At 40.3% G+C, this 25336-nt stretch overlaps 1 protein-coding gene across 9 annotated transcripts in view; it reads left to right on the top strand.

Annotated features, from left to right (window-relative positions):
• The window catches only part of AUTS2 (activator of transcription and developmental regulator AUTS2), a 1755315-nt gene that overhangs the window by 722457 nt on the left and 1007522 nt on the right, over positions 1–25336 (top strand). For all 9 annotated transcript variants that reach the window (XM_073665136.1, XM_073665141.1, XM_073665139.1 and 6 more), the window contains one exon: positions 21695–21730. In XM_073665136.1, the coding sequence (XP_073521237.1) occupies positions 21695–21730 (36 nt within the window). The remainder of the gene's footprint in view (positions 1–21694; positions 21731–25336) is intronic.

Here is a 25336-nt window from a genome sequence, read left to right as displayed (position 1 = left end):
ATCCTGGTTTCCTTAAATGCTTCCCATTCTTCCTACTTTTCGGGATTGTTAACGATTGTGCTTTGAGAATCTCATTTTTAAAAATTTCCCATCCTTCCTGGACATTTTTGTCCTTAAGGACATCCAGCCATTGGATCCCTCCTATTCTCTTTCTGAGTCTCTTAAAATCTGCCTTTCTAAAATCTAACCTTGAAGTTTGAGTCTTCACATGTCTTCCTCCTCTAGTTATCCAAAATTCTATAATAGCATGATCGCTGCCTCCTAGGGTCCCAGCCACCTTTACCTCCTCAACCATTTCCTCCCTGTTTATAAGGATTAGATCCAAAGTAGCAGATCCCCTTGTTTTCTCCCCTACCTTTTGGAAGATAAAGTTGTCAGCAAGAGAGGATAAGAATTTGCTTGACCTGTTAGTTTTACTTGAGAGAGATTCCCAACAAATGTCTGGATAGTTGAAATCTCCCATGACCACTACGTCATATTTTTTGGAGAACTTGGTCATTTGATACATAAAGAGTTCATCCATATCTTCAGCTTGCCCAGGTGGCCTGTAGTAAATGCCTACAATGGTGTCCTTTCCGTTGTTCTCTCCTTGTATTCTTACCCAAACAGTTTCCACAGAACTCCCAGTCTCTGAAGCTTCAATCTCTGTGCAGATATACGCTTTTCTAACATACAATGCGACACCTCCTCCTCGTTTATCAATTCTGTTTCTTGCAAATAAGTTGTATCCTTTTAGCCTTTTATTCCAATCATGTGTATCGTCCCACCAAGTTTCAGTGATTCCAATGACATCATATTTCTTTTCCTGCATTAGTAGTTCCAATTCTCCTTGTTTGTTGCCCATGCTTTGTGCATTTGTATAAAAACATTTTAGTTTGTGATTGGTTTCTCTTCCTCCCATATTTTTATTTAGATTTTTTTGTCTTTGTTCTTTCTTTCCACTTCCAGTAGCAGAGATCTCAATAGTATTTGTCAGCTGTATGGCTTTTTCTGGCCTTTTGCTTCCCTTCCCACATTGTTCTAGTTTAAAGCTCTCCTGATGAGTGTAGCAAGGCGACTTCCAAATACATGTTTTCCAGTCTTCGTAAGGTGCACCCCATCTCTAGCAAGTAGTCCATCGTATAGGTAATTCATCCCGTGATCCAGAAATCCAAATCCTTGTTGACGGCACCATCGACGTAGCCAGTTGTTCATCTGTAGAATCTTATTCCACCTCATTGTTCCATGGTCATCCACTGGGAGGATGGATGAGAAGACCACCTGCGCTCCCAATTCTTTCACTTTCTTGCCTAAGTCTTCAAAGTCACTGCAGATGGTTTCCAGGTCCTTTCTTGCAGTGTCATTTGTCCCCACATGTATTAGCAGGAATGGGTAGTGATCTGTAGGTCTGAAGAGTCTTGATATCCTGTCAGACACATCTTTAATTTTTGCTCCAGGAAGACAGCACATTTCTCTTGAGGTTATGTCTGGTCTGCAGATAGCGGCCTCTGTTCCTCTTAACAGGGAATCCCCCATGACCACCACTCTTCGTTTTTTCTTCACAACATTCTTCTTTCTCCATCCAGGAGGATTCTGAGGACTTACAAGGTTATTCATTGCTGGCAAAGTCTTATCTTGCTGTATTTCTTCAAGGTTCTCCTGCGTGAGAGCCTGGTACTGGTTCCTGAGCAGTATGGGTGCTGACTGCCTCTCGATCCTCCTGCTTCTGTGGGTCACAGGCTTCCATTCCTCTGTTTCGTCAGGTGCAGTTCGAATTTCTTCTCTTTCTGAATCATGAAGAGATAATTCTGCTCTGTCTAAGAACTCTTCACCTTCCTTAATGATTTTCAAGGTAGTTAACCTCTCTTCTAGATTTCGCAACTTTTCCTCCAACAGGGACACAAGCTTGCATTTCTGGCATGTGAAGTTTGGCTTTTCCACTGGCAAGTCTGTGAACATGTAGCAGGATATGCAGCTCACCAAATGGCTCCTGGACTCTTCCATGTTCTTACTGTTAATGTTCTGAAAACAGTGAAAAACGCCTCAAAATGCGCGCGCCGTTAGGCGCACGGTTTACCGATGTCCTCTTTTCAGCTCCAACAGCCAAAATCCAGTGTTCTTTGAGCTCGCGGAGACTCTTCACTTACCCCAAAATGCAGTGGAAATATGCAAATTATCTCCTCAGGACTCCTCCCCTGGTTTACCGATGTCCTCTTTTCAGCTCCAACAGCCAAAATCCAGTGTTCTTTGAGCTCGCGGAGACTCTTCACTTACCCCAAAATGCAGTGGAAATATGCAAATTATCTCCTCAGGACTCCTCCCCTGGAAGAAAAATGGGCTGCATGGTCGAGTCGCCAGAAGAAAGCCATTACTGCGCAAATGCCACAAAGTATCTCACCTACAATACGCCAAACAGCTCAGAGACAAGCCTCAAAACTTCTGGAACAAGGTAACTTGGAGTGATGAGACCAAAATGTAACTTTTTGGCCACAACCATAAACGTTACATTTGGAGAGAAGTCAACAAGGCCTATGATGAAAGGAACACCATTCCTACTGTAAAGCACAGAGGTGGATCGCTGATATTTTGGGGATGTGTGAGCTACAGAGGCACAGGAAACTTGGTAAAAGTTGAAGGAAAGATGAATGCAGCACATTATCAGCAAATACTGGAGGCAAATTTGCACTCATCAGCCCGGAAGCTGCGCATGGGACGTACTTGGACGTTCCAACATGACAACGACCCAAAACACAAGGCCAAGTCGACCTGTCATTGGCTACAGCAGAACAAAGGGAAGGTTCTGGAATGGCCATCTCAGTCTCCTGACCTCAATATCATTGAGCCACTCTGGGGAGATCTCAAGCGTGCAGTTCATGCTAGACAGCCCAGGAATTTACAGAAATTTGAGGCTTTTTGCCAAGAAGAAAGGGCATCTTTACCATCTGAGAAAATAAAGAACCTCAACCACAACTACCATAAAAGACTTCAAACTGTCATTGATGTTAGAAGGGGCAATACACGGTATTAAGAACTGGGGTATGTGAACTTTTGATCAGGGTCATTTGGATGTTTTTGGTTGTCATTAAGATTTAAAAAGAGAAAACACAGTAGTTTAACAATAAATGACTTCATCCAACCAATAACCATGAGTGGAGAAAAAGTTTTTTTGTTATCAAGTTTGGGCACCCCTATTAATCTTAAGCTTATTGTTTTATAAAAATTGGTGTTTTTGCAACAGCTATTTCAGTTTGATATATGTAATAACTGTTGGACACAGTAATGTTTCTGCCTTGAAATGAGGTTTATTGTACTAACAGAAAATGTGCAATCTGCATTCAAACAAAATTTGACAGGTGCATAAGTATGGGCACCTCACCAGAAAAGTGACATTAATATTTAGTAGATCCTCCTTTTGCAAAAATAACAGCCTCTAGTCGCTTCCTGTAGCTTTTAATGAGTTCCTGGATCCTGGATGAAGGTATTTTTGACCATTCCTCTTTACAAAACAATTCCAGTTCAGTTAAGTTTGATGGTCACCGAGCATGGACAGCCCTCTTCAAATGATTCCACAGATGTTCAATGATATTCCGGTCTGGGGACTGGGATGGCCAGTCCAGAACATTGTAATTGTTCCTCTGCATGAATGCCTGAGTAGATTTGGAGCGGTGTTTTGGATCATTGTCTTGCTGAAAGATCCATCCCCTGCGTAACTTCAACTTTATCACTGATTCTTGAACATTATTGTCAAGAATCTGCTGATACTGAGTGGAATCCATGCGTCCCTCAACTTTAACAAGATTCCTGGTGCTGGCATTGGCCATACAGCCCCAAAGCATGATGGAACCTCCACCAAATTTTACTGTGGGTAGCAAGTGTTTTTCTTGGAATGCTGTGTTTTTTATCCGCCATGCATAACGCCTTTTTGTATGACCAAACAGCTCAATCTTGGTTTCATCAGTCCACAGGACCTTCTTCCAAAAAGAAATTGGCTTCTCCAAATGTGCTTTTGCATACCTCAGCCGACTCTGTTTGTGGCGTGCTTGCAGAAACGGCTTCTTTCAAATCACTCTCCCATACAGCTTCTCCTTGTGCAAAGTGCGTTGTATAGTTGACCGATGCACAGTGACACCATCTGCAGCAAGTTGATGCTGCAGCTCTCTGGAGGTGGTCTGAGGATTGTCCTTGACTGATCTCACCATTCTTCTTCTCTGCCTTTCTGATGTTTTTCTTGGCCTGCCAATTCTGGCCTTAACAAGAACTGTCCCTGTGTTCTTCCATTTCCTTACTATGTTCCTCACAGTGGAAACTGACAGGTTAAATCTCTGAGACAGCTTTTTGTATCCTTCCCCTGAACAACTATGTTGAATAATCTTTGTTTTCAGATCATTTGACAGTTGTTTTGAGGAGCCCATGATGCCACTCTTCAGAGGAGATTCAAACAGGAGAACAACTTGCAAGTGGCCACTTTAAGTAGCTTTTCTCATGATTGCATACACCTGGCTATGAAGTTCAAAGCTCAATGAGGTTACAAAACCAAAAAAGTGCTTTAGTAAGTCAGTAAAAAGTAGGTAGGAGTATTTAAAACAAGAAAATGAAAAGGGTGCCCATACTTATGCACCTGCCAAATTTTGTTTGAATGCAGATTGCACATTTTCTGTTAGTACAATAAACCTCATTTCAAGGCAGAAACATTACTGTGTCCAACAGTTATTACATATATCAAACTGAAATAGCTGTTGCAAAAACACCAATTTTTATAAAACATTAAGCTTAAGATTAATAGGGGTGCCCAAACTTTTTCATATAACTGTATAAAGGTAGGGTAAATTCTAATAGGCCCTATGGATACTATACAATCCCTTGTGCCCAAAGACTCCCACCCTTACAAGGGCAGTCAACAGTAGTCCCTGTGTACACATACCCTACACTTGCCCTATGTGCATTTCTCACTTGTAGGGTCATCAGGGGAAGGTAAATGCACGCTTAAGATGGTTTTTGGGTGTAGTATCTGCAGCCGAGTGGTGAGTCTGGCAAGTCTGACATTATAAAGGCTAGTAAAGCAAGAACACAAAAACTGGTTCTTTCAATACCTGTATGAGGTGAGAGTACACCAATCATGGGACCTTCTTTTAATTGCTTGGTTTGCTTGGGGAGTTTCCAAAAAGCATACTTCCTTTTTCTGATTGACATTTGAATGGCCTATGTGTGCATTCTCCTGCATGGTGATATAAGCAAACACGGCCCTATTTTGCATAACAACCACTAAAGGCGCATCTGCATGACAGCCACGAATATCCCAAGGTTGGCTCGACACGCTCGCCTCAATATCCTCAACGGTATGGAACGGCAGGGATCTGAAGAATCTGCCTCTTCCCATGACGCGTTAAATCAAGCCCCTTAGATCACTATGGCATCTGGAGGGGCGTTGTGTAGAAAAGGGTGTGCCCACAGCTAAGATTCAAATGGGAATGCTCATCTCAGTGACGCGTCTGGTCACGTCCCTTAACTCCTGGGGAATACCAGGACCCCCACTAGGACAAAGGAAGGCGCGTCCTATATGAGAACCAATACCCGGCGCCTCCACTAAAAGCCAAACACTAGAGCGAAAGAAAAGCATACTATTTACGTGGCTATAAGTGCAGTAGCAACTATAATGTATCGATCTTTTGGATTGTCAATCCTTATGATGCTTTCTGATTCAGTTTCTCCTTAATGAATAAAGACTTTCTCTCAATTCATCAAATGTAGTGTCCCAAAATAATTTTGATATACACAAAAGAGAGAAGACTGGAATGGGTAAGGGGTTAAACCAGTCTAGCACATCTCAAATAACAAGTGAGGATGTGACTACATGTGACAGCAACATATTCACATAGTGTGATACAAAAACATAAAACGGACTCCCTCATGAGGGTAAAATGATACCATGAATGCAAATATTATTGAGAAGGTTCCCAAGCAATAGGCTTCCTTATATTCTGTGCTAGTAAGCTAGATTAAATTAATAATAATTTTCCCATAGATCAAACAGAGTTTTGTCTACATTAAAAACCCAAATACCTATTATGGGAGAAAGAGAGGAGAAGTTCTAGACAACATTCTCTGGTAGGAGAGAATAATCAAGTTTATGACAGGTATTGTAACACATAGGTAGATAGCACATGGTTAGGTCAAAGCAAAGCTAAAGCAGATGCAGTACAATTTAAAGAAAAAAGGGGGATACAGGGAAATGTAGGAAGACCCCTGCTTGAAGACACGATATGGTATACCATGGGAGGGTACCTATAAAAAGCATCCATTACTGAGTTGCTCATTAAGTCCCAATGGAGATGTGATATTAAGTCAGAAGATCCATCTAGTTTCCCTTTTTATATTTAACTGATCCCAGTTCCCACCTCTTACAAGTCTATCGATTTTATCGATGGTCATAAAAGTGATGGCTGTTTCTAGGCCTCTGTGATGAATATTGACATATCTTGCCAGCGAGTGTCTCTCTTATGTTCGATGTCGTCTAAATTCTCTTTTGGTCTTGCCGATGTACTTAATTCCGCATATACATATGGGCTTGTAAACAACCCCCTGTGTTTGGCAGTTTATGAATACAGTGATGGCAAACTCACTCACTGTATTCACTCACTCACTGGTGATATTTCCTCTAAAGTTCTTCTCGGTTGAAACAAATGGACAGGCCTCACAATTGCAAATCTGTAGCATCCCTTGACATTGGAGCCTAGCCATGTAGTTTGTTTCGATGATGAGAAATGACTATGCACCAGTCTGTCCTAAAGGTACTTTCCTCTTCTATATTTTATACTAGGGTGTTGGTCTAGGGTACAGCTAATGTCAATATCCATCCTCAGAATGGGACAATATTTTTCAAAGATGGATCTTATTTTGCATACTCCATTGGAATAGGTGGTAATGAATCTTGTAGTAGTTTCAATATCATATTTTGAGATAAGCGTAAGTAATTCCACTCTTTTTTGAACTTAGCCACCCTGTATGCCTTCTTAAAGATTTTCTCAGGGTGACCTCTTTGGTAGAATCTGTCTCTTAGCTATTTTGCCTGTTTCTTGCACATTTCCTCATCTGTTCAGTTATGTCATACCCGCAGGTACTAGCCCTTGGGTATTCCTCTCTTGAGGTGTTCAGGGTGGTTACTTTCCCACCTCAAAAGAGAATTACTGGCTGTGGACTTTCTATGAATGGATGTTGCCAGATAACCATCTGTTGTTTTTTGAATCAAAGCATTTAGAAAAAGGACCTGTGTAGGGTTGTATTTGTATGTAAAATCCAAATCAATGATGGTCAGTCTGTCTACAAACCGCTTAAGCTCTTCTGATGTCCCTTTCCAGACTAGAAAGACATTGTCTATGTATCGACTACACATGTCAATCTTTCCTGTAAATAACTAATACTCATCTGTAAATACCATGGTTTCTTTCCCTCCAGCCCATGAGCAAGCTAGCAGAGGGGGCACATGGACTCCCCATCTTGGTGCCCCTGAGTTGGTGGTAATACCGACGGTCAAAAACGAAGACATTTTTGGTTAGCCAAAACTCAACTATTGAGAAACTCATTATGTGCCTGGAATTGGTGACCTCTTGTTGGAAGAAAATATCTCGACATCGATGCTGGCCAAAATACAGTCAGTGCCAACAGGGACATCCTCTAAGTTGAGTAAGAGATCCATCGTATTCCTTGTATAGGATTGTAGAGCGTGCACAACTGATCTGAGTATTTGATCAACCTATAAGCCTAGATTCTGACACAAATTCTCAAGTCCTGAAACAATTGGATGCCCCTTGAGCAGCTCCATCCCTTTGTGAACCTTTGGAAGACTGGAAAAGTCACCATCACAGGATTTTGGGGTAAGGGAAAATCATATTTGGTCTTATCTATGATTTTATCATGGAGGCCATCATCAAGAATAATCTTTAATTCCTCCAGGAAAGTGATTGTTGGGTTTTGTTGCAGTACTGCATAGCCCTCTCTATCTTTTAATAGATCGAGACATCTTACGATAGTGGTCTGCATCAAGGACCACCAAATAGCCTTTATGACAATGCGGTGGTCCTGCTCCAAACCCCTAATTGCCATTATTTATTTTTTTCTGCAGTCATATTTAGAACAAGTACCCATCTTTTCAAGGGACCATAGGTCCTTTGTCATTAGTTTGACAAAAACTTCTATATAGCAGAAAGATCATTCTGTATTGCTGGCATCTTGCTGCTCTTATTTTTTAGGTTAGAAAAAGGGCCCTTACCAGTAAGATTTGGTTCTGATTCGGCCAGACCTTCCAATAGTCTTACATCCTCTAACATGTCTGTTGGGATGCCTAGATCATTGCATATACCTCTTTTTTGTCTAACAAAATGCTTTTTCACTTTAACTTACGCGCGAAAAGATCTAAGTCCTTGACACATTCAAATGGATCAAAGTATTTTTTGCAATTTCTACACACTTCGAAATTTATTTCCTGTTTTCCAGTACACTATGTGTGGAAATAAATGGTGTCATCCAAAAGTACAACTCATCTCAAAAATAACTAGCCCTCATATGATAAAAAAGTTATGACTCTTGGAAGAAGGGGAAGAAAAAACGAAAATGAAAAAACAGAAATTGGCCATGTTTGTGAATGATTAAACAAAAACCTTTCTTTTCTCAATCCAATTCAAGGCTTTGTTTACCTATATAGCACATTTACTTATATTTCTTTAAAGGGAATGTCTCACCCCCCTGGGCGATATCAGACCTCTACTATGGGCATACAGGTGATAGAAAAGTAAATCTATACTTACCTGTAGGGCCCATAGCAGAGGTCTGATTGCAGAGAAAGCTGGTTTTATAAAGTCAGCTTTCCAGAGGCTTGGCGTCCGGGGGACGACAAGCAAACCCCTCCTATCTGCTTACTATTCCCCTAAATCGCCAACTATGTGCTAAATTACCATATTCCCCCCTCCCCTGCATGTCCCAGGGTCCTGAGACGTGCCCTGCTCTGCCTCCCCTCCCCCAGACACCAAGCCTCTGGAAAACAGACTTTGTAAAACTAGATTTCTCTGCAATCAGATCTCTGCTATGGGCCATACAGGTATGTATAGATTTACTTTTCTATCACCTGTATGCCCATAGTAGAGGTCTGATATCGCCCAGGGGGGTGACACACTCCCTTTAATGTATCAACAATTAAACTAAATTTTAATAACTAGTCTGATTACAATTTTCCCAACTATTTCTAGTCTGTCTCCAGGGTAACAGACAGCAAACAGACCTTTTGTAATCTGATCATGCAATTATGTTCCCTACAATCTATCTCCTATTCTTGATCATTCACCAGTTTTATGCTAGATAGAAGAATTTCAGCTAGAAGACACTAAGACTGGAGTATCATCCTATACACAGTTAGTGTGCTCTCAATTACCATAGAGACACATAGGTCTTGTTATGCTCCTAGGTGGCGCACGTGGTTCATGGACCCACTGTGCCACAGACCAGTCTTTCCCTGGTGTAATTAAGCAGCTACCTTGATATTCATTGGAGTCTCTAGTGGTGAGGTCAAGCTTTTGCGGCAGGTAGCTGCCAAGTAGCACTCCAGGGCAACATCTGGCAGTAGCTGCTGACCCCAAGGGTCAACAATGCTAATTCAGATTCTTAGAAAGGGGAGGACGGCTACTTTGAACAGGAATGGACTGTGCAGACAGGACGGCCACTGGGACAGGTTCAGACTGCGCAGACAGGCCACTGGGACAGGTTCAGACTGTGCAGACAGGCCACTGGGACGGGTTCAGACTGTGCAGACAGGACGGCCACTGGGACAGGTTCAAACTGCTCAGACAGGCCACTGGGACAGGTTCAGACTGTGCAGACAGGACAGCCACTTGGATAGGTTCAGACTGTGCAGACAGGACAGCCACTGGGACAGGTACATACACACAGGTCTCGGGTAACAGTTCTGGTACCACCGATGTGGCCACAGGGTACAGATACCGCGGACACAGTTTCTGGATATGGATACCGCCAAAGTGGTCACAGGAAACAAGGACTAACTATACCGGACTTACGGGACACTGGATATGGTAATAACTGTAACAGACTAGGGGCAGGGAACCTGGCAACATACAGTTGCACACACCAGCCACCTAACAGGAACTATAGAGGTTGCTCAGGCAGCTCCTTATTGGGTAAGGTGTCTTTTATACAAGATGTCTCCCAGCTATTGGATGAGAGACACCTTGCAGGTGATCACATTAAGTAAATGCCTCCCAGCTGTTAGCTGGGGGCATTTACCATGTGCGCTGTCCCTTTAAGAACAGAGGAGTGCACACACACGTTTACTAGGCATGCCGCTGGGAACTGTGGCGCGCACAAGAGGAAGAAGCAGGAGACAGTAGCATGCCAGGGGACCGAGGAAGTGAGTTAGCCTGCGTCCCTGCATGGAGGGAGAAGGGGACACCATGCAGGGGCGCCGGCAGTATCTCCACAGGTTTCCTGGAGCTATTGTATAAATATAAAATCATTGGATATTCATTGAACATTATTGTTTCATTTTTCAACTTTACTGTATTCTGTAGGTTTGTGAATTGGAGAAATAAAAATGTGGCCATAAATTTCAAGTTTAATTGGAGGGAACTTTGTTTTCTATGTAGTTGGTCATTGTTCTAACCATTTTTTATAGATCTGTCATAAACTCATCTGTTCCAAAACCATCATTGTATCTGTCAGGTATTCTATCTTTGTTCCTGGCAGCAGCAGTGACAAATATGCTGGGTGACCACACACCTTCAAATCAAAATAAAACTCCTATAGACCAGGTGGTCTAGTTGACTAGTCTATCATTGTAGCCATTTAACAGACAATGAAGAGATGGATAAGCAGCCTATGAATATAGTATGTAATATGTAATACAGTGTCAGCTATTGTATCCTTTAGAATATTACCCTCGTGCACTTTTTGAATGGTCAGACTGTGTTCTGACCTAATTTTCAACTTTACCATTCTCCTGATTAACTCCTTGATGCCATAACTGGTTTGGCCCTTAAACTGGCTGAATACCCACTCTGCATTTTGAATGACCTCCTGGATTCTGACACCATTCATCTGACTACACATTTGGAACAGACTTTGTCTTTGTCTCTTTGTTTACTTCCTCTGCTTGCTCTTCTGGTCAGCAGCTACTCCATAGATGCAACCTAGGGGCCCATGAAGTAATGTGTAGAAATATATGCAGGTTAAGGGTGAAAACTAGAAAGTGCCTGGATAGTAGCTAGGTCCAAGCTTAACCATGGTTGAAAACATATAATACAAGAATATTAAAGAATTAATTAAATGTACATTGTCCTCTGTATTTGCGTATTTATTATTTTATGTATTCATTCAGCTTTTTTGATGCAAAATATTCCGTACAAAGAGTGCTAACAGCTATTTGCCAGGGCAACAGCATGTTTTATTTGTTCTGATATAAATGAACTTCCTATAAAGTATGGAATCCTCAAATCTTTTTATAAAAACATTTTAATAACTTCTTAACTTAAAAGTTATGGGAATGTAATTCTCATAAATTGTCGTTTATCCATGCATTGACAGACTTATATCTTGGAATGTATTTTATTAAAACCTGATGTTGATGTTCCCAACAAGCCAGTGATATTGTACTTCTTATCTTATCAACATGAATCCCATTTCTTGCTGGATCAGACTATATGCCGAGCAGTCAGCCAAAGGGATCAACATCCCAAGCAATGTGGGAGTTCTATGACCTATACAGATTTAAAATCTGGCAAAAAACACTGAACTCTTCTTCAACAAACTCATAAATAATTACCTTCACTGTTTAGTACAATAAAAAGTTTTTGATCCTTCCTGATGATCACTAGTATTAAATATTTGCCATACTGAACAATATGACAAAATAATAAACGGAGGAAATCTGAGTAAATTGGCTTCAATTATTGCTCCATTTATTATAGCAACGAGGTTATTCAACACATTACTGATGTGAATAAATAGATGCTCCTTAATGGCTTGATGCATCACCTTTAGCAGCAATAATAGCAGTCAGTCATGTCTTATAATATTTCAGCTTTTCACATCGCTTCTGAAAAATTTCTTCTCTGTTCTTTGATTCTCTATGCTCCCTTGAACTCATTATATCCTGTCACCAAGAAGTAAACTATATCAGTCTAAAATGCCCACATGTAGAATTCCTTTTTCTTTTAGTAATACCATAGTCTGATGAAAGGCCTTGAAGCCCCAAATGTTTACTATTTCTTATATTGCAATTTTCTGATCCGAGTTCTTCATTAACATAGCTGTATGTTACAATGTTCTATACATCCACATATGGTATACTATATTTGTTCTGTTCCCACATTTTTTACTTTCTTGAGCTTAAGCTGCATCACGTCCTTTTCTCTTGGCACATTAAAGGCTGCATTCCAAATATTGCTGGCTGCCATTTGTAATCTGTCAGCACTATATTGACAGACTCACCTATAACAACGTAACTGAGATCGTATAACTCGTATAACAGTTGTCAGCAGTTCATCAGACTACTGTACTGTCCTTGTGTGCTACTGGGCTCAAACTTTATATAGGAAACTGCAAAAAAATGTGAGGCCTTGTAGTCTAACATGTAACAAGAACGGGGCATGATGTACTTTATGTACCATCTTAGAAGATATTTGACAGGTCAATAAAACATGCTAAATCAATAGAATAGTATTCACTCAACAACTCACGAAGGTTTAAAGAAGATGTCTTACCAAGTCAAGTAAAACAGGCCAAGTGATCATCTGATTTTTAACATGTTACTAAATAGGGAACATTCGGAAGAATAAGTGCTCTGAAAATCAAATTTCCTGGTGGTATTAAATGATTTAGCAGATTCAAACTTTGTCGGATCCGCTCATCTCTGGGAGATCTCCATTACATACAAAATATAAAGCAAATGTTGGAACATATATAAGGCGTCTCACGTAGATATCAAGCATAAAGCAAACAGTGAGACCAAGTATAAGGGCGCAAGAAGGTAACGCCAAAACGCGCGTCGGGGTGGACGCGTGGTCCACATGTGAGCATCCCCTCAGTTAGCCCTCAGTCCAGGTAGATTTTATTATTGTAATAAATGGTCAACTACATTGTTATACTGCCATACAGTTAGGCTGAACGAGTTGATCACTAGATACACACTAACTGGTTATATATATTAGAGATCTGTTGATTAGGTGCATTAGGGTCTATGATTATAGTCCTTGTGGGTGTCTTATATGTGGACCTCTATGTCCATTGAGCATGATGGTATTTTAGATATGTATGTCTCGCACTGTTTTTGCCATATTATGTGGTGTACTTTTTTCTTAATTATATATTTGATAAAAGATATATTTTATGATTAAATCACCTGCTGTGTAGCTTTGATCGTATCTTTCCCTTCGCTTTATATCTATGATTGGCGATTTGTCTACAGTAAATGTCATTAGGTGCTAGCTATGGAGCTTTAATTATTATTTAATATGCACCTGTTGAGAAACTTTGATTGTAGAAATATTAAATACTGTATACCTCAGCATACATGCTGGATCGAAAAATGGCCTGGCCAACTAGCAATACACAAAGGATCTATTGTACCTTAAAGAATGACCTTCCTGGCCGCAAAGGTTAGCACCTAACATATCTATATGGCTTCCCCACTTAATGTCATCATATCCCTAAATTGAATTACCTAGTCATTCTATGGAGGACTATGTGGGGCCCATTGTTCTGTATGGAGGACTATGCGGGGCCCATTATTCTGTATGGAGGACTTTGTGGAGCCCATTATTTTGTAAGGAGGGCTATGTGGGGCCCATTATTCTGTATGGAGGACTATGTGGGGGCCAATTATTCTGTATGGAGGACTATGTGAGGCCCATTATTCTGTATACTGATTGTCCCAAGATTTTGTCCAAGTTTTTCATTTTGGCCCTCTGTGTGTTTGAGTTTGACATCCCTACTCTAGGTTTATCAGAGCAATGGACACTCTTGGTTACCAGCTGTATGCTGTAAGTAAGAGAGGGGTCCTGAGTTAGAGCGGCTCTTTATGGTGTCATTTTGCATTAATGGGGCAATATGAAAAGGAGCAATCTAATTCAACCTCTAATCTGTACTATAGTAATAAAATGAAAAATGTGTCTAGCCATAACAATTAGATGTACATGATACCAATGCAAAAAGATTGTTGAATAAAGACGCCTGGCCCACCAAGAGCTGCTCTGACCAAAAAGGGGACCAATAACCTTTCTGTTTGATGTACTGTACTTTGGTGTTAAAATAATATTTTGCAATTAAGAAAAATATATTTTGGCCATTGACAGTATGCTAATATGCTGTGCAACTACAAGCAGACAGACATACAGTACAACGCTAGCTGAAATGCTACGTGGCAGTCTAAGAATGACAGACAGCCTGTATTTAGGGAGGTTGATGGGCTTCCTGATGCCTATTTTTGTTTTGTAAGTCTGGGTTCTTAAATGCTTTGTTGCTTTATGTTAATTCCTCAGCAGTGCAATCAAATTCTTGTCGTAATTAAAGCTGTCAGTTGGAAGGCAAGCCAATCGCCGAGAAAACACAGCATAACAAATGAAGTGAAATGATTCTGCATGTAGCTATACGATGCTTCACCAGGCATGAAATTAAATAAGTAATTTGATGTTGACATCAGAAATTGAAATGATACCCACTGTTCCCTCGTTCACTCAGACCTGCATAAACAAAAGTCAGGACAAATATGTCTAACAAAGCCCTAGTGCCCCCCATCTCTCCCTCGCAATGCTCATATTTACATGTGGAAGATTTTACATTTCTAAGTAAGAAAAGATGTAACATTACTCCCCATTGTTTGCCACAGGCATTAATACAAATCAACAACCCCTGCTGATATTAAGCGCGGGTGTATAACAAAGTAATCCTTACTGCCTCTTCAATGCAAATAGGTAAAAAAAAGATACAAAATGTAATAACATTATTTTTTACTAAATTATCTTTATCTATGTTGGATTCTGACTAAAATATGTCATTGCCCATTATTATTGTAATTACTGTATCTGGAATCATTTCAATTCTTGTCACTTCCAATAACTCTTTACAAGCACTTTATTTCAAAAAACATCACAATTGATGTTTTACCATGAAATAAAATTCCTTTTAATCACAGCAGTCATTCTGTTCTTAATAAAACTGTTTAGACTGCAAATACAGATAGCTCAGCACCTCTGCCAAAAAGTCAACTCAACTAGGCAGAGTAGTAGTTTGTGTAGGGCTTGTCATTTAGGCATAATCATGGATGTTGGGTGTAGAGGCAGCAGTTGCTTCCAACCTCCATGCCTGAAGAGGCCCAAATATGAAAAATGACTGTGTCCAGCATTGATCTGCCCCAACAGCAATGTGATGTGATGGCAATATGGACAACATGTTATTGCTCTATGATGTAAATCTACTAACTATGGCAATGACAGATATTTTTATGTAGATCTGGTAAATGTTCCAAAGAAATATTCATTTATATTTCTACAATTTGAGGATTTGTTTGTTCTCAAATTCCAAGATCAAAAAGTTGTTTTCCTTAAAGGGAATCTGTCAACAGGTTGTTGCTATATAATCCGATGGCAGCAATTAGAAGGGGCTGAGACACTGATTTCAGTGATGTCTCACTTATTAGACTGTGTACTGTTGTTTCAATACAATTAATGTTTTATCATCAGAAGATTATAATTACAGGACTACTGGGCAAACTCCATCCCCACTACTGAGTCACAGCTTATTCTCAATATAGAAAGCTCACAGAAAGCTGCTAATCCGAGTTGTGGGTGGGGTTAGCTTTCTTAGCTCTGCTGCATGCTATATCTAAGAACTCTGATAGTGTTACAACTGCTGCATCCAGAAAACTAAGTGATATATCACTGGAATCAGGGTCTCTTTTCCTACATTATGCTGCTCTCAGATGAGGTAGCAAAATCATGGAGAGAGATTCCCTTTACAATCTTCTATAACTGGCTTTCCTTAAAGGGGTTTTCCCACGAAGAAAGTACATTTTTATTAATACATTTTGGAATATTAATAAGTTTTACAATTGGATGTGTTAAAAAATGCCCCTGTGCGCCACATCTCTCATAACCTAAAAACAATCAAGACAAGACTCCCTGTTTGTACAGAAAGGACCTGGCTGGATCCACTCACCAAACTCCTCTCCTGAGTCCCCTGCAGAGGGATCTCAAAAATATATGACAATTTAATCGCCTCGGAGAGCTCCTATAAGCCAACCTTCATTTATTCATGGTAAAAAGAACTTAATATCACTTTATCCAATCCTGAAGTAAAGTCTTTTCTAACTAACTCCCACGGCTTTTCAAAATGCATACTCTTATAAGAAAATTCCTATAAAGACTGTCATAATGGTACAGAACTCCTGAACTGTTATATCACTTGGGTCTAACTGATTGAAATCTATTATGGAGATGTGATTCTCACACAGGAAGGCTTCCACATATTTTCTGGTTTTAGGCTATGTGCCCACGATGCAGAAATTCTCCGGATTTTTTCCTGGGCGTTTCTGCATCTCCCTGGCAGAAAAAACGCATGCAGATTGTACATGCGGATTGTACATGCGTTTTTCCTGCCAGGGACATGCGCATGTGAAGCGTTCTTCACATGCATTTCCGCATGCGGGTTGTCAAGCGCTTTCCAAGTGATTTTAGCATCACTTGGAAAGTGCTTGTCAACTTGGTCACACTATATAAATCCATGCAAACGGCATGGATTTATATAGTGTGACCCCAAAGAATGGTTAAAAATAAAAAAATAAATCTATACTTACCTTTCGATGGCCCCCGGAGTCTTGGCTGCCGGCAGATCGCGGTACACCGAAGGACCTGCCGTCACATGACTATGACGTCAGCGCAGGTCCTTCCGTCCTCCGTGAGCTGCCGGCATGGGAGGATGAGCGCAGCGGGGGCCGTCATAAGGTAAATACAGTATAACATCTATTTTTTATTTTATACTTTTTTTCACAGGTTCCATGGTACCCGGGTCCGGAGGAGAGTCTCCTGTCCTCCACACCCAGGTACCATCCGCACATTGGAGGGCATGGATTCCGCATCTACAGATGCAGTCATGCGGATTCCATGCGTTCCAATGCAAGTCAATGTCGGCGAAAACGCAACGCTTCCGCAAAATAATTGATAGTGCTGCGTTTTTTTCCGCAATGATAATCCGCAGCGGAAACTTCCGCAGCATGTGCACAGCACATGCGGATTATCAATGGGGAACATGGCAGGCCTTCTACCATGCGTTTTTTAAGCGTTTCTGCAGCGTTTTTGCCGCTGCGGAAACTCTTAAAAAACGCATCGTGGGCACACAGCCTTACCCTGAATTAAAACAGTTTTGAAAGGAGATAGAATCAACTTTACAAAATTTAGGGATTATTAAACATACCTTAACCATACAGAAGTTCTACTGTCATGTCACTCTAATCATTACAGACCCAAAAAAACATGACTTCTTAGCGCTCTTATTGGGAGCCACTAAACACCTGATTCCATTACGCTCGAAACAGACAAGTCCTCTAACGTACTCCAAGTGAGTAGAAAAAATCCTCCTAATGTGTCACCTAGAAGAATTATCCAGTTGGGAATCCCACACACACCCCCAATTCCTCAAAATATTGTCTTCCTGGATTCATAAAGCTTTAATCCCATCACACCCAACACCACACACAATTCTACACCTCCCCCAAAGCGCTATCTCCTCTTAATCCTTCCCCTTCCTCCTCCTTCTCCTCTTTTTTCACCATAAGGCCCCTTATCTTATTTGATATTACATCTTATTTTTCATCTTTCTTTATTATTATTGGTTCCACACAATCTGTTCTCTTTCATCTCGACATTCCAGATCTTTTACGTAAAGTTGTTTTCCGAATACCTTTAGGCACTTTGTTACAATTTGTTTCAATGACCCTGACTGTACTTCAATGTAACGGAAATTTGGTAATTTGGTAAATATGAATATTTAATAAATAAAGAATTACACAGTACACATCAGGGGCACATTTATAAGATTATCTCAGCACAGCAACATTTTTTTTAACACATCCAATTATGGAACTTATTATTATTCAACATTGTAGTGATTAAAATGTACTTTGTTCATGGAAAAACCCTTTTAAATCCTAGTTCATAAAGGGATTTTCTAGCTAAGTAAAAAGTACTGTTTATGTGTGTAAAATTGAAATAAATACAACTTATTAGAATATTTTATTGTTAAAACTGTACTGATGTCATGTTACAATTTCCATTCCTAGGCAGCTCTACTTCTGGATTTTCTTCAACACAGGAGAGAGCTTGTTCTCCATATCTATCTCAGGGAGAAGAAGCAAATATGGAAATTAAGCTGTTGGGATTCATGGTGCCTGTGCGATATTGATATAGCTTTGACAATGAAAGTACAGTATATGAATAAGTTGGGTTTACAGTAGTTTGTTTTTTTCAAGCTGGACAATCACTTTAACGTCACATAGAATTGTACAACCAGATGAAAATGTAAAAAGTTTTATAGGGCTCAAAAGTATCTGTACACCTCACCGAGACCCTGGGCATTTGTTGTCAAACATTTCATTAATTGTAGATCCAAAGGAATTATCTATATGGCTAAATGTGTCTGCGGAATGGAATATGTGGGGAAAACAAAGAGGGAATTGAGAAGAAGAGTAGGGGAGCACCAAAGGGATATTGTCCTGAAAAGAGATACCCCCCTGGCGAAACATGTGAACAACATACACCCGAACAGTAGGGATATAATACGTTTCATGGGAATTGACAAAGTTACGGCCCCACCAAGAGGGGGCGACTGGGACAAACTGATCCTGCAAAGAGAGACGAAGTGGATCTTTAGACTGCGGACAGTGGCTCCCTATGGCCTTAATGAGCAGCTGTCATACAGGCCATTCCTATAATGTAGGGTGAATTAGGGAGAGGAGTGTAGGGACAGCCGTCGAGGAGTGGGGGCCATTTGCGCAGGTTTATAGGGTGCCAACCTCCACTGTCAGGTAGGGATATTACTCTAGCTGCTTAATAGGGCTTTCATAGGTCCCTTTGCCCCCCACATGAATCTCTCTAGCTCTTCATTTTTGTGAGGCGCGGTCCCTCCCTATTTACCCTTCATGCTCCCTCGCATCTCTTCATACCCCCCTTCCTTTCATATTTTTGTTTTTGTCACATATCCATATTTTCATTTTTATCTTTACATTTTTTTCATCATATATTTTTTATTTGGGTCTCAAGTGCGCTCTAGGGGCCGGGCCATAGCTTCACTGTGCGGTTCTGGACCTATGAAGTATTTTCAGCCTTTTTACCACTGGGGCAGAATGGACGCGGTTATATATACCGCGGTACATATGGTATGTGCCTGGATGAGTGTCGGCTACTATATGCTCTGGACACTTGCCCCGGTCTGGGGTACTTATGGATGGGAGTTTTCTATGGTGCCATCCAATGTAGGATGTCAATTGGCGATCCTACGTGCCCCCTGGCCGTCGCTCCGTTGTGTGCGATTTCATCATGTCTATGACGCGCACACCGGAAGTGACGCTTGCGTGTCACGGCCGGCATCTGCGCTCCACATACCGGATGTCAGGTGACCGGAACCGGAAGTGACACGATTATGAACAGAGCGCGACTAGGATTTAAAACAGGATCTATTAGAACGTTAAGTAGCGCTGTCTGGTGAATGAGCTGCGCGATTTTGGGCAGCGTGCATACCGCATGTCCTCTTCCCTTTTCCCCTGATGAATAGCTAAGGCTAAGAAACGCGTCGGGAGCGGCATCTGGGGAGCGGTATTTGGTTGGTGACCTCATGCGTTTCGGTTCACCTCCATCACATGGAGCCCCCTCTGAAGTCTGAGAGCAGGAACAGATATCAAAATTGGTGAGGATGTTCCATTTCTATACATAACAAAGTTAAATGGTCACCACTGGTGGGGCGAGTGTTTTCATGTTCCCATATCTCAGGGCGAGTGTTTTCATGTTCTCTTTTTTTGGGGTACAATAAGTTGATATAGTGTACCGCGGGCTCCACTATTTCTTATTTGCCATTTTTTCCGTGGTTTGTGTTAGAGATACAATATGCTTATATGACATATATTTATATCTCTGGAAGCAACAATATATGGAAGTTCTTTTGGCTATTTTATATCACAGACAGTCAAACTGTGTGTTTTTAGGTCCTTGCATTTTGCACATATTTTATTTAATGGTAATAAACGTTAAGTTTTAAGTTTCTATAGCACTACACCTGCTTGTATGCATATTAGGCTGAGAATAATCTATGAAAATGTCCAAAAATGAGCGATTATTTAAATATTACTTTATACATTTTAAGAAGGCTTGTTCTGTGTGAAGGTAAGAAAATCAGCATTACCCCTGCCACTGAAGGGCTACCTCTTTGCTGCTGCCCCTGATCTTTGTTGAGATGGCTGAAGTAGAAACATGACTACAGCACTTGACCGCTGCAGCCAATTACTGGAACTCTAGTCCAGTATTCATGACCTGCATGACTTCTGATCACATTGACTGGCCATCACATGCTATTGCATGATGTCACCTCTGCAGCCAAGTCAACAAAGACTGGCTGCAGAGGCAGAGAGTTAGTGCTGGAGCAGCACAGGGCAAGTGAAGTTGATTTTCCTATTTTTACACAGAAAAAGCCTTTAGAGTAAAAAATGTTATATCTTTTGAACCACTTGAACATTTTGTTTTGGTAGAATAAAGGAGCCAAGGCTTTAGAGCTAGAACCAAACTGTAGCGGGGATCAGAATTTTCCACTAGTGGGGATGGATAGACTAGGAATACTACGGCATTTCATATGTTAGAAAGAACATATTCTCGTAAGTCGACTTTGTTTGTTTGCTAGATAATGCCATACAGGCAACTGAATAAATGTGATGAAGAATAGTTAATATGTCTGATTTACATTAGACAAGCGAATCAGCTTTTTACTGGAAATGTGAAATAGACAAATATTATGATCTTATTGTCAATGATCAAATAGTGAGAAGTTTGGTAATTCTAAAGTCCGCAGCTGCCTGATGTTTCAGTTCCCTGGCTGTGCCCACACGTTCCTCACATCTTAGACTACTAATTATGTTTACAACATGCCTCATTTTCCTCTGACCCCTGGGAATCAATTGGCAAGCAGGTCACACACTGAAAAAGTCATCCAAGCCCTGTAGGATTTGCCTTTTTGAAGTTAGTCTGTTCTCTTCTCCCTCATGCCACTTTGTGGCCACAATACACAGTAACTTGGGATCAGGGCAGTGAATGTCAGCAAGTCAGGGAGGCAGTTTGATGAGTGTCTGCTTAGTCTCAGTGCAGGGCGAAATGCCATCATTAGCCAGCTGCCTGTCAAATAAATTGCCAATTACGGCCACGGAAGAAGCCTGGAATTCAGTACATAACACGCTGCCATCCCCAAACCACTAAGAGATTTAAAGGAGGAGGGGAAGTCAGGAAAAGGGGAATTAAGCAATGCTTTCCTTGTTCCAGTAGCGAATGACAAGGACCAGCATGCTGGTGCTGTGATATGGTGATGAAATAATATGGAAAGTGGTAGTAATGAGCTGTGCGGGTTGGAACGTGTTAAAAACACAACACTAATTTTCCACTTAGTTTTTCTTTGTTTTCTATTGCAGAGCTCGGCGGCTTCCAGCTTGGGAACAGGCTACTTTGTAAGTGTAATTTTTTTTTCTCAATATACCCTGCGAAGCCAATGCATGGCTAATGTGCACTCGTATAAATGTATACATATCAGACCGTATAAATGTATAAATATACTACAAATAAATACAAAGAATCGGTATTACATATATGTCGTAAAACAAAAATATTCCTAAACTGTACGCACCTTTGAAAGAAATTGCTGAAAGTATTTCCCAAATGAGTTGCATCCGACAGATTCATCAAAGTTTTCCCATCCGCAAACTCAGCTTTATCAACTGTCTTCAAAATGTGTAAGTACATAGTGTAGGATTTCAGACAGGTAAGTGTTCATTTGCAACTTTACGATAAAAAATTCTATGTTGCAATATATGAATTTTGGTATTTCATTTTTTTGATATATACCTGATAGATGTAATTACACTCATGGTTAAATCATTTACCCGGTATTGGTTTCCTCGTAAACTTCGGCGATTGACATTTTCAAGAATTAATGCAATATAATAATAATATCTGATCTTAATGATTATCAGTGACAACATTTGAATGAATAAATATATAATGATAAATCATTACTGATTCTCAAATGGAATTCTTGGTTTCTGTAGGCGCTCTCTGGGACATATCCACATGATCAGAACAAGCAAAAACATTTACACTGGTTCATACACAGAGATGTTGGCAAGAAACTATAAAAAGTGAGGTTGTAATAGGAAGAATGCTTTGCATTTCGTAATATATTGTATGTATACAACTGATACATGACTCAGTGATTAATTAAAGGATATGGACACCTTCATGGTTATTTTATTTTTTTCTTAAATATGTGTATTTGGGGCTTAAAATAATTATTGCAATTTGGCTTCATTAAAAATGTTATTTCATTTGTTTTTTGTACCTCACTGTCTATTGCTGTCTGCAGAATGAGTTATCTAAGAATACATAAGTGAGCTAGTTCTGATTGGAGAGTTTATAAAGCATACAGTATCTTTCTTATTCTGTGGTCCTCTCAGATTATGTATGACCGCATGAAAATTGAGTTTAACTTTGTGGTCATAAATCAGAATATTGGATCCAAGAAGAAAAAGAACAGTTTAAAGAGTTACAATCTCCCCGGTCACAACGATTACACTCCTTTAAATCATTCTGTAGCCAACAATGTGCAAAGAAATAAAAGAGTCTGCAAAATCTCAAAGTGCAAACTGCCTCAACAGAGAATAAGTGGACTTGAACTCTAGTGCCACCTACTGGAAGTAGCAATCCTAAAAATCAATATAAACCCTTTAACGAGCCTTACCATATGACATAGGATAAAAGCCAAACCAGAATCTTAATTTGCAGACAGTGTTTTGGGGTGTTACCCCTCATCAGTGCAGAGTATGAGATCTGATTTGGCTGGGTGAGAGGCATAAGACTTGGATATAAGGGGTAAGGTTCCTCCTTGTAGAGAGTGACAAGCCAGGCCTGGCATGCTAGAGTGAGAATACTTATATGCCATGAATGCTCCTCTGGGAAATTAAGTATGCAAACTACCTCTTCAGAGAGGAAGAGGACGTGTCACCTATTGGAAGTAGCAATCCTAAAAGTCAATATCGACCATTTAATGAGCCTTGTAATATGATTTAGGTTAAAAGCCAAACCAGAATCTCAATTTGCAAACATTGCGCTTTGGGGTATTGCCCCTCATCAGTGCAAAGTATGAGATCTGATTTGGCTGAGTGAGCGGCTTAAGACTGGGATCTAAGGGTTAAGGTTTCTCTTTGTGGAGAGTGACAAGCCAGGCCTGACATGTCTGAGTGAGAAGACTTATACACCATGCATGCTTCTCTGGGAAATTAAATATGCAAATTGTCTCTTAATTAGTTGCTTAATTAAATGCAATTGCAAACATTTTTTTTTTGTACACAATACAATGCATTTAAAAAAAACAATGCATTTTAAAAAAATATCCTCAAAGGTGTCCATATCTTTTAGGGCTGGCTCCCACTGACGTGTATCTCGGACGAGTGCAATTCAATAAAAAATCAGATTGCGCTCGGACCAATGTTATTCAGTGAGGCAGTGCAGATTTGTGTATTTTTTCTCAGCTGTATTCGACATGAGAAAAAAAATTGCAGCATGGTGCGATTTCACTCTGAACATAGTACAGTGCGAGAAAAAAATTGTATGCCATACGGACCATCCGTATGGTATCCGATTTTTATGGATACATTACAGTTCTGTAGAATCGGAAACTGTAAATGGTCTTGTAAAAGGTTAATAGCTGCTGAGTAAAAAACGGATTGTATACGGACAGGACATGGATGACAAGTGAGAAAAAACTCTCCTGGATGAGAAAGGGACTGATTTTTTTATACGCTAATGTGAGTATACCCTGAAAGTCAGTCTACAGCCAAACAGTATAAACTCACTTTTAACTAAAGATTCAACTACTTACACATCTCTTTAATATTAAAGAGAAACTGACAGCATGATTTTGTAATGTAAAGTAAAGACATGGCTGTAATGGCGCTGTGATACTGATTACACTGATACTGTTGGTGAAGAAATCCGCTTAGTGGTTCTTCTGTAATCACCATTTGAAGTTTTCTGCTAATTAGATTTCGGTGCACAGGGGCCGGACTGTACCCTGGGTCTTCACCTCCCTGTGATTTCATGCCCCTCTGCCTACCTCTGATCTGTGAGTGACAGGTCATTGCTAAGATTACAAAGACCAGAAGCAGGTCATTCACTGACCGGAGACAGGTGAAGGGGCCGGAGAATCTCAGGGAGAGAGGAGAAGACCCGGGGTACAGTCCGGCCCCTGTGCACCGAAATCTAATTAGCAGAAAACTTCAAATGGTGATTACAGAAGAACCACAAAGCAGATTTATTCACCAAAGATATCAATGTGATCAGTATTACAGCATTATTACAGCCATGGCTTTAATTACAAAATCATACTGACGGGTTCTCTTTAATCTGTCCATGTTTTGACAAGAAAACTCACCTAGAAAATCTTGATCTCTATGGGCTGGACCCATCAGATTTGCCATCACTACTTTTGAGTGATGAGAAAAGAAAAAAAATGACTCCACCTTTTCCTATCGGTCAGTGAAAAACTAACAGTACATGGATGGCATTAGAATACTATGCAGTTGTTTTCTCTGACCCATAGACTTGCATCGCTGATTTTGATCCGACACTCAGATCAATATCAGACTTGTCTCTGTGATTTTACATGGACCACTAGGTCCGAGCAAAGTATCTGACATGTGATCTACCCCATAGACTGTCATAGATACGAGTGCTCTCTGTGATAAAAACCAGATAGCACTCGTACGTGAAAAACTGACATGTGAAAAAGCCCTAAATAAGGTTCGGGAGTTGGTAAGTCAATTCATCAGTAAATATTGTCTTGAGATTAATTCCGAGATTCTTGATTATCTATTCCAATCATATAACTAAAGGCAAGCAAAGATGATTTGGAAGCAGCTGCAATAATTCATATTTATACAGTATACATAGTGGTGACTAGCATTTTGCATTATTATAGGAGTGCTACATAATGATATGTATTTTGTATTCTAGACATTACTTATCAGCTATTTTATGATGTATGAACATAACATTAAATT

Source organism: Phyllobates terribilis, unplaced genomic scaffold (genome assembly GCF_046119375.1).
Source record: "Phyllobates terribilis strain yellow unplaced genomic scaffold, ASM4611937v1 Scaffold_2__4_contigs__length_985480577, whole genome shotgun sequence".
In the NCBI taxonomy this organism is placed as follows: domain Eukaryota; kingdom Metazoa; phylum Chordata; class Amphibia; order Anura; family Dendrobatidae; genus Phyllobates; species Phyllobates terribilis.
Note: the sequence above shows the minus strand (reverse complement) of the source record. Positions and strands in the feature narration are given on the sequence as shown.